Raw genomic sequence first — 9,803 nt, 5'->3', positions numbered from 1 at the left:
TCGAAGCACTCTAGCTCCAGCGAGCAAAGCACTGACAGAGCTGGACACAAACGCTCAGGTTTCCCCTCCTGGTTTTCCTGCTTTTCACTCACTGGTGGTTTTGGGGGGAAGTTCAGCTGCTCTCACAGATTTCTTGCTGGAAATTGTATTTCAGTGGGATATTTTTTTATTATTCTACGCCCCTCCCCATGCAGGCACTCGTCAGCACGTGTCTCGGAACAGCTAGGAAACCGGGCAGAAGCTCTAGCAATTTTTCTACCGTGAGCATCCTGACATACACATGGGTATCCTTTGACCAAAAAGCTGCTTCAGCACCCAGACACCCCTTCCATGACATCAAGAAACCGTTTTGTTTAATGAAATATCACATCACACCACAGGCACCCAGATGAAAAGAAGATCAGCAACAGAAACCAAGGTGATACTATAATTAACTTTTTCTTTTTATTTACACCACAAGAATAACAAGTTGTCATAATGTGGTACAAAATACTGGACTCCTAATAAAGTTGAAATTGAAGTTGGTACTGTCAGAGAAAAGACACCATTGGCCAGTAAAAAAAAAAAAAAAGAAAAAAAAAGAAAAGAAAAAGAAAAAAAGATAGAAGAGAAAAGAAAAGAAAACAAAAAAACCCAAACAAAAACAAGAATGAGAAAAATATTCCAACTCCACCAAGAAAAAGAAAGGACCATCAGAAAATTTAGCACAAAGAATGCTACCATCACTTAAAGTAGGGTCCATACAATAAGAGTGAAATTGTGTCTAAATTACAGCGTAAACCGGTAGCTGCTACCAATGGTGACGTCATACTGAGCATGTATAGGTATAAAGTAGAATATAATATAGTTACAACTTTTTGATACTACATATCTGTAATAAGCTCTTGGGTGAATAATGTTTCAACCCCTCCCCCCACTTTTATATATATATTATATATATAAGTTTGTCATCCTCATAAATTGGAAAATAGCGCCTCCACTATGGAGCACAGAAAAGTGTTAATTTATTTTCTTTCAATAGGATACTTTTTCATCAATATCAAAGACAAAGTGAAGATGAGCTGAGAACGAGCTCAACTTCATGACAATGAAGAAACACATTTTCCTTTTGATGTAAAGTCTCGTTTTAAACCACAGTGTTGCACAGTACACGACTGTTTAAAGTGAAACCTAGCAATAATACATCATGTAAAAGTAATTTTAAAAAAGTTAACACAGCTGTGCTGAAGAGTTAACTCTTTAAAGTCCTCATCATTCATCTCCTTTGAATTAATGACTACGTGTATTGACAAAAGGTTGCATCCAACCTCCCCACCCAGCTGAGAAATCAAACCAAAATACCAACCCAAATTAAAAGGAAAAAAAAATAAAAATGACACAGGCAGTTTACTTTGTGTGTTCTGCGTAGTTTCCCTAAAAACACTGTTTCCACATAAATACAATAAACTCTATTATTGGTAAGTCACAAGTGCTAGATAAACGTCTTTTTTTTTTTTCTTCTTAAAATGAGAAATGTTTAAGTAGTCCTTTTTATTTACTCTTTAACAATAAAAAGCACAATTTCTTATTAAGTTCAGTAAGACGCAAAAAATGTTCCCACTCTCCTTCGTGTGTAGCTGTGTGGGTGCGTGCGTGGGTGCATGTGTGTGTGTGTGACAAGAACATCCCAACCTTTAGTCTCCGCAAATGCCACGAGAGGAAAAAAAAAAAAAACCAAAAAAAAACCAACCCAAAAAAACCCAAAACCACAATTATTTTTTTTTTTTTCATTTTCAAAGCTGCCAAGTTTGGCGTGCAAAATCTGTATACAATATAAAGACATGCCAACCTTACAGACCATGCAACCTCAAGGTGTAGGAAACTTAAAAAAATATATTCATATATATTTATATATATATTTATATATATCAATGCCCGTAAAAGACATGGGCCCAAAAAAGTTTACAAAAGGAAGAATGGAATGAATACATGACTGTGACTAATAAAAAAAGGAATGTTTTGTATTGAAAGTAAAAAAAAAAAAAACCAAAACAAACCCCAAAACACAAAACCAAAAACCAACAAAAACCCCCAATGATTACTTGTGTACTGCAAACTGGGCCTCGCTTCTCTGTAAAGAGGATTTAAAGATGCTCTTTTCTTTCCAAGCAGGTACAAAGGATGCCCTGGGCAGCACCGTGCTGGGATGCAGGAGCATCCTGGGCTCCCACTCCGCTGGCACAGCCGCCCTATGGCAAAGTCATCTGAAATGAAGAAGCTAACGGCTCAAAAGGTGAAAAAAACCCGGTGAGCCTCAAAACGAGGGCTCTTCCCCCCCTCTCCATGCCTGCACCGGCCCCGAAGAGCATCCCCACCCTGCCCGGGGAGCAGGCGCCGCTGCAAGACAAATCCGTATCGCCGGGAGTTTGGAGGAGACGAGCTCTAACATCTCAGGAAAAATCTTTCCATCCCTGGCAAAAAGCTGAGCGAAACGACGGAAAGAAATGAAGGTGGCATCCTGACAAGCTCCTCCGATTTTTAGAAAGAAACCAGCTCAGCACGGCCAGCCGGTGGCTCTCAGGAACGCAAAAAGAAAAGAAAAAGCTTTGCCACGACCGAGAGGAGAAATACACAAATCCTCCAGCGAAGAGCTGACAACAGAATCGATCGTGTAAACATGGTTACTGCCCACAGCGTGTACACGGCAAAAGGAAGATTTAAAAGTCAGTCACCAGACTCGGCAGCCAGATTAATTTTAGATCACAGCAGCAAAGTGGTCAGTTGAAAAAAAACAAACCGCAACATCCCCAGGTACGTCGTGTTTTTACACGGGAAGATTATTTTTAGAACATGCTGAGGATGGTCCTACATGACCAAAGCTATTCAGAATTTTAGCACGTACTTGGGTTTGCAAAACTCAAATACAGTAGTGTCTGGTTTTTAAATTGCATTATAAACCAAGGAATAAAACAAAAGCCTCTTGCATTTGCTCATACATTTGATTATGCTTCAAATTCCTCCCGCAAGCGAGTCCTGAATGGAATGAAAACGGCTGCTTCGAGAACTGGAAAAAAAATAAGTTACTGGAAGCGACCCCGTCAGTCGTCATCGTAACAGAATAAAATAATAATAATTAAAAAAAAAAAAGAAGAGCTACCCTTGGTTGTTCAGACGAGGGGTGTGTGCTATCCTACAGTGCTGTAAGAAGGCACGTGTGTCAATCCGGTCTCCTCTAAGCTGCTCCATCTCCTCGCGGCAGGGCTTTGCTGCTCCTCCGACCCGCCGCTTGCAGGAGGCGACAGCCGAGGCTGGCACAGGGCAGCCACCTCCTCGCAGGGGGGACAAACGCCTTTGGGAAAAGTTCTCCAACCCTACCAGCGCCGGGAAGAAGAAGAGGAGAGAAAGAGAGAGAGAGAGAAAGAGGACGGGGGGAGGTGTGCGTGCATGTCTGCGTGTCCGTCTGTCCGGCGGAGAGAAAATGCCAGCTGTCCCACGAGTGTCCCACAAGCCTTCCCAAGGGCAAGGGGCTACCGAAGCCCCCTGTGAGCCTCGCCACGATCCGCGCGGAGGACAAAGACATCGCCCATTGGAATACTACTACGTCGAAGGTACGAAAACTCCTTATTTTCTTTACACAGCTACTATAACAGAACTGAGGAAATATACAGTCGGCGGTATCATTATACAAAAGAGCCCATCGCATTCCCTCCTCCTCGATAAAACGCACCCTTTCTGAAAAATAAACTCTGACAATCTGCCACAGTTCCTTACGCCTGCAGAAAGCTGCTCACTGTACAAAAACACTTAAGAAAAAAGGAAAAAAATTAAAAAAAAAAAAAAAAAGGAAAACAATGTACAAGCCAGAAAAGTGGGAGGAAAAAAGGTTGTTTAGACGCTATTGCCATTCAGAAACAAAACCTGCCAAATAGAAAATAAATGTCAGAGTCACACAAACAAGGCTTCTTTAGGGTTTTGTGAAATATCAATATAAAAATTAACAGCAAATTCATAGTCTTTGCTATAAAAAACTTTTTTTTTTTGTTTGTTAGAAAAGGATCACAACTAAAAACCTTAAATTAAAATACAAATGTTTAGGGTAGTTGCCCAGTGGCTATAACGTGTTGGCTTTCTGAAAAACTTTCCAACCTGTCATCTGAAAGTCCTCAAGTTTCAACCTGGATCCTTTTCCAAAAGCACCTTTTACGTTCCAATTCACAAATCTGTCCCTAGGGAGCTTCCAATGGCTACTGTTATAGTATGCATTTATTACATATATTTTTCTATAAATGCATCATAAATATTTTTATCAATAATTCATAGGAATCCGGTTTCTAAGCTTGGAATACATTTGGAATATACATTATACACATATATATATTTATACCTAACAATTTAAGCAATATCTCATGCTAGTTGCTTTTAATAAAAAGCATTCCAGTCTTAAACCTGCATTTGTGTCTAATACATGCTTCAACAACCAAATTGATAAGTTCAATTACTAGATAATGTAGAAGAGAGAAAACATTTGAAAATTTGTTTTTAAAAATGGTTGAATTTCAAAGACCCAACAGTATTTGCCACTTTCCTGGCAACTACCTTAATTTTTTTTTTCTTTTTTTTTTTTTTTTCCTTTGAAACAGCAATGAAAGAAAACAAAACAAATCCAAACTTGTAGACAGTTTTTGGAGACGCTCTGCTCAGCTGATGCCTGCTTCCCACCATCATGCCAGCACAAGCCAAAAAGTCTTCCTTCCTGATGGCAGTTCTCGGCTTTCCCAACCAGAGGAAAAATATTCACGAACTGCTGTGTTCTTTGTGTGTTTTTTTTTTTGTTTGTTTGTGGTTTTTTTTTTGTTTTGTTTTGTTTTTTACTTAAGGCATTGTTCCTCAAACTTCAGAAAATCCAGCTGCACCAAATCCATCAATTAAAAAAAAAGGCACAAACTCATCTTCAGATGGCTTTGGAGACAATAAAGCCGACTCCATCTGGGCTACCGTTTCCCCCCTTCTTTTTCCCTTTCCTTTAGATGTAAGATGAGTCCCTCTATCCCTGTCCCTCCCCATTAAAAATACACCATCTCCCATTGTTCTGGTTTCGACAAGAATGTCGTTGACTCACAGGCAGGCAAGAGCCATTTAAAAAATCCAAGAAATGAAACTACAAGATGGGTCGAGTGGTTCAAGCGGAGATTGCTGAATTGTGGGTAATCAAATTGTAAGCACCAGTTTTACGTTAAGGTTTGTTCATTTTATTTTCATATGTGTTGTTGAACCTTCGATTTTTTTTTTTTTTTTTTTGGCAACTCTGCCGAAGACTTCACGGGCGTTGTTCCCCTTTCCGCTCCCAGTGAGGACCAGAGGAAGAGTGCCCAGCATGTCAGTCCTTTACTGCTCTTCACCGGCATTTTTCTTTTTCAGCAAATATATACTGTAGACGCATATAGATATGGAGAGATTTTGTTTTCGGTTGCTTTGTTTTACACCTGGTTGTCCTTCCGTATTCTGGAAAAAACCGTGACAGGACGCAGGAGTAACAAGAGAAAGCTTCTTGGCAGAGCTTCAAGACAAAGACGAACAAACAGGAGAACTCCAGCTCGACGGTGAATGCTACAGGGGAGGTTCCTCTTCCATGGGTTCATCATCAGGTCTGAGCGGTTTCACAGCCAGGTAGGATGGGAAGGGAGGCAAGAAAGAAATGAGGGTTGAGCACGGCAGAGCTGGACAATTAGTGGTGCTAAGTCTCACGCCTTGCATTCCCATCACCTTCCCACCCACGCAGCTGTGCTCACCCGGAATTAAAACTTGCCACCGAGAATGGCTTTTAAGACAATATGGTTTTGCTTGCGCGATGTGAACATTTTTTTGCAGCAAAACCTATTTCCTATTGTGGTCCAAACCCATGCTCAGCTCTGGCTGGAGCAGAAGGGTCTGGCACCGTGTGCACCGTACTAAGGTCACACAGAGATCTCGTGGCACTGGTGTTCTGCAGCCCATGAGGTCTTTAGAGAACCCATGCAGGACAGGAGATGTGGGGAAGGCACGTGCAGTGGTTAAAAGGATAGGATTAAGCTAGAAGGCTGCCCACCGTGTCTCCCCCTGCCTGGGCAGACTCCGAGACGCGACGATAAATGGGAAGCAAAGCGACTCACCTCTTCTCAGCTGGCTTCACGCCCACTGACAGAGATGCCATGGCTGTTACAGTCTCTGCCTCCTCGTTCTCGCACTTCTGAGCCTCAACCAGGGAGTATCCCACCGTGGAAGCGTAACGCTGGAGTGAATGCCAGTACTTGCCTGGGGCAGAGGTGAGAAGAGAGGCAGTCAGGACACCCGCACCGCCACAGGTCCAGCCCCACGCAGACAGCTGGAGAACTGCCTGGGGAACACTCCTCACGCCTCTGCAAAATGCAACCTCGATCCACGCTCACTCTCGCTTCAAGGACCACCCTGAGGTGCCAGGAAGCTGCGGGTGGAAGCGGGTTCCTGCGAATGTGTGCCAAGGGAGCCCTGGCAAGGCCCGAGCGATCCCTGTGAGCTGTGACCATGCTACTGTACTAACAGAGGAGCTGCTAATGCTGCTGTCTTAAAAAACCAGATTTTAAATCCAAAAGGTATTGAGAGCATCGACAGACATGCACCCACACATCCCTTAAGGACACCTAGGATGTCAAAGCTGGGCTGCATTGCTGTCTGGCAACGAAAGACACTCTCCTTCGGCTAGGGAAGGCAGGCAGGAGGTGGAAACTGGATCTGCAAAAGGACAAAGGCACAAGGAGTGCTGGAGGTGAGGATCCAAGCTGCACAGAGGTGCACAGCATCCCTCTGCCTTTATGAAAGGGGCGGCTTAGGTGCTCTAAAAACCCCTTGATGTTTCTTTTTCACTTTAAAACCCTCAGAAACTTTTACACCTAAGGAAAAATACGTGACAGGGAAGGACGTAGCCCAGATTTGAACTGGACACCTGCATTCAGTTGCTAACTCCAACGTTCTTTTTGTGGGCAAATCATCTCAGACTAAAGAAATCGAAGTTGTATTTAATTTTTACGTCAGCAGTCTGCCAACATTTCTGACTGTAGAGCACAAGAAAGGCTTCAGAGGGAGAGAATAAAGGACGTTCTCTTGGCCACCAGGCAGGACACACCAAATTTACTGGTCACCCAAGAAGCCACAGCAAAGCCGGAAAGCAAGAACCCATACAGTGAGGCCAGCCGATGGGGAAGAGGGACTTGTTTTCAAACATCTTCACTTCTCCTGTGCTATGCAGCAGATCTGAGGATCTTAGTCAAAGCCCCTTTTAATTTGCTGAGCTCATTTTAAGGGAAAAGATACATTCATTGGCTGGCTCAAGGTGCTGCTGAGGTGCCCCATCGGTGCTAAGCACTCTGCAGAGCAGCTTCTGGAAATGGAATTGTAATTTCTAAAGACACCAGGCATTTTTCATGGGGAAAAAAAATTAAAAAAAAAAAAATCCTTTGCTGTCTATTAAGTTCTGTTTTTGCCATATAAAAGGGAGATTAGCCCCCCTCCAAGTTTTAGACCACGGGAAGATGGCAGGACGTAGCAGTGGGATCCCCATGTTACTCAGGCTCTTTCGCGCCGTTCCCCAAAAATATCCCTAGGAAAGCTTCAACTACAATGTTTTTAACCTCCCCAGCTAAATAAACCTAGAATATTAGCAACTTTATGCAATGCTGTTTAACTTTCATGCCTATCCATTCTTCATTAATGGGTGCCACAACACCCAACAAGACAAGTTACTCAGAGATCCTTGAATGCTTTTGAAGAGGTAAGAGCACACTCTAAGCACAGGACGGCCTGTCCTGTCCTTTACGGAGATTTTAGAGGTTTTAATACTAATTCCTCCTGAAGTGCTAAAGTATTTCCCTGAATCAACTGCTCCCCGTGCATCACTCGATCCTCTACTGCACGCACAGTAAGACCAGCTTGTGGCTGCACAAATCCAGTTCACGATTCACAAATGAGGACAAGGGAACATGGAGTTGCCAAGATGATGGAGAAGTCAAATGGGTGCCCCACGGGGCAACCCGACAGGGAACCAGCTGCGTGAATGGGGCTGTACTCACTGTGTATCTCAATCACTTTCTCCATTGAATGCACCGCATTAGCGTTTGCTCGCTGCTGGAAAACCTTTTCTGGAAGAGGATCAAGCTGGAAAGAAAGAGGAACACCGAAGAAATGTTATCTCAAGTTAGAGACCAGGCATTAAGAGCAATTTAGCAAAGGGCTCTGCCGTATCAAGCCTCGATTCCATTCCCTTTGTTCCTGTTTTCCACCTTTAGTTAAACATCCAAATACACAGACCTCCTAAGTGCCCTTGTGATACTCAGTGCAGCCTCCTCCGCACACAAAACGCTGCAGCTCCGCTGGGCTTAGCAGCCGTGCAGCACAGGGGCTGCTCCTAAAGAACTTGCTGCAGCCACTGATTGGACCGTACAAAGAGGCACTATTACACAGACCCGAAAAATAAGGCTGCTTTTACGACGGATCTTTATAAACTATTTCTCAGATCTACCTTTTTGCAAAGTTTTCACTCTTAAAACAACAAAAAAGTGCAAATACAAGGGACTTAAAACAGCCACACTTCTGGTTTTCCTCTAAAGAAATAAAAGGGGTAGCTTTTTAATTCTGCTGAATACCTAATCCAGCATATTTATTAACTCTTAACTGAAAAAATCTGTACCCTAGGAGTAAACAGCCTAATTTTCATGCAGAGAAAACACAAAACACTGCTTTAAAGCCACACCTCAGCGTGACTATAACTGCAGTCACCGTCAATGCCTCTTACCAGCTGCTGGGTTAGTTTTGCCGGGGCAGAGCAGCATTAGATCTGTAAGTTAATCCTTAAAAAAACTGCCTTGAAGTTACTGGTAAAGGCTCATAATTAGGTATTCAAATTTAGGCTTTTTGATGCTGGCTTCTTCCCTTTGCTCTTTGTACAAAACCGTGACATCTTTACACAAAAAAGAACATGGTGCTGGTATTGAGAATTTAAGTTTAAAGATGACAGAGAAGGAGTCCCGAAAATGTTCAGTGCACACGCACACAACAGGCAGGTATCGTTCTGGGCTTGGCTGCTTTGATGCTCTAAATGCAAACAGCAGGTAGATGACTTCTGTTTGCTGTGAGCCACACACCACCCTCCCAACGGCAGCGCTGCCCTTGCTACCGACTGTTCACAACAATACAATATCAAAGCACTAAGAACAATTTACCTAAAAAGGAACATGGGACAACAAGCGTATCTTCATTTGGCTACACAGGGATGAATTAGGAAATGCCACTTTAAAGAAGCTCCTCCAAGTCCTGCTCCAGTTACACCAGAGCAAAGCTCTGCAGCATGGATCTACCTGTAAAAGCCTGGATACGAAACCTGCGTGGGCAGTACGATGCTGATGGAGCTGCCTTGCAGGACTGTACTAGCCAAGGGCTGGTTTGGATGCAGTCCCCACTGGCAAACCCACACTGCTGCCAGCACAGAGCACTCCAGCCCACGGCTGTGAAATAAGCTATCCCAGCAAGGGGAGGTGGTTTTGCCACCGGAGCTACGTCTCCATCAGAGATTTCGGCCATCCCAGCTGTATCAGGCAGGGAACACACATCTCTGCTGACCAAGCGGTGCTGGCTCACAGCGGTAGCGTAGATCACTGAGACCATGCTTTGATCAGCACAGCTGTTTTAAATAAAGAAATAAAAGTGCTCCTAAACTAATAGTGCTTTAGAGCAAAAAGCTTCTGCACACTTTGAGACTCACTATACAGAAAACTAACATCCAAACTAGGTGCACATATCACTTTGCTTTGGGGTGC

General features: G+C 43.3%; 1 protein-coding gene and 1 pseudogene across 14 annotated transcripts in view; both read right to left on the bottom strand.

The window, feature by feature from the left end:
* Nucleotides 1-353: 353 nt before the first annotated feature.
* Nucleotides 354-1,770, bottom strand: LOC102052146 (uncharacterized; annotated as a pseudogene).
* The window catches only part of HDAC4 (histone deacetylase 4), a 267,127-nt gene continuing 257,743 nt past the window's right edge, over nt 420-9,803 (bottom strand). For all 14 annotated transcript variants that reach the window (XM_055717631.1, XM_055717628.1, XM_055717629.1 and 11 more), the window contains 3 exons: nt 8,061-8,145; nt 6,129-6,270; nt 420-5,626 (listed from right to left, as the gene is read on the bottom strand). In XM_055717631.1, coding sequence (XP_055573606.1) covers nt 5,587-5,626; nt 6,129-6,270; nt 8,061-8,145 — 267 coding nt within the window. In that variant the 3' untranslated portion in view covers nt 420-5,586. The remainder of the gene's footprint in view (nt 5,627-6,128; nt 6,271-8,060; nt 8,146-9,803) is intronic.

The sequence above is a fragment of the Falco cherrug genome, chromosome 8 (genome assembly GCF_023634085.1).
Source record: "Falco cherrug isolate bFalChe1 chromosome 8, bFalChe1.pri, whole genome shotgun sequence".
NCBI classification, from domain to species: Eukaryota; Metazoa; Chordata; class Aves; order Falconiformes; family Falconidae; genus Falco; species Falco cherrug.
Note: the sequence above shows the minus strand (reverse complement) of the source record. Positions and strands in the feature narration are given on the sequence as shown.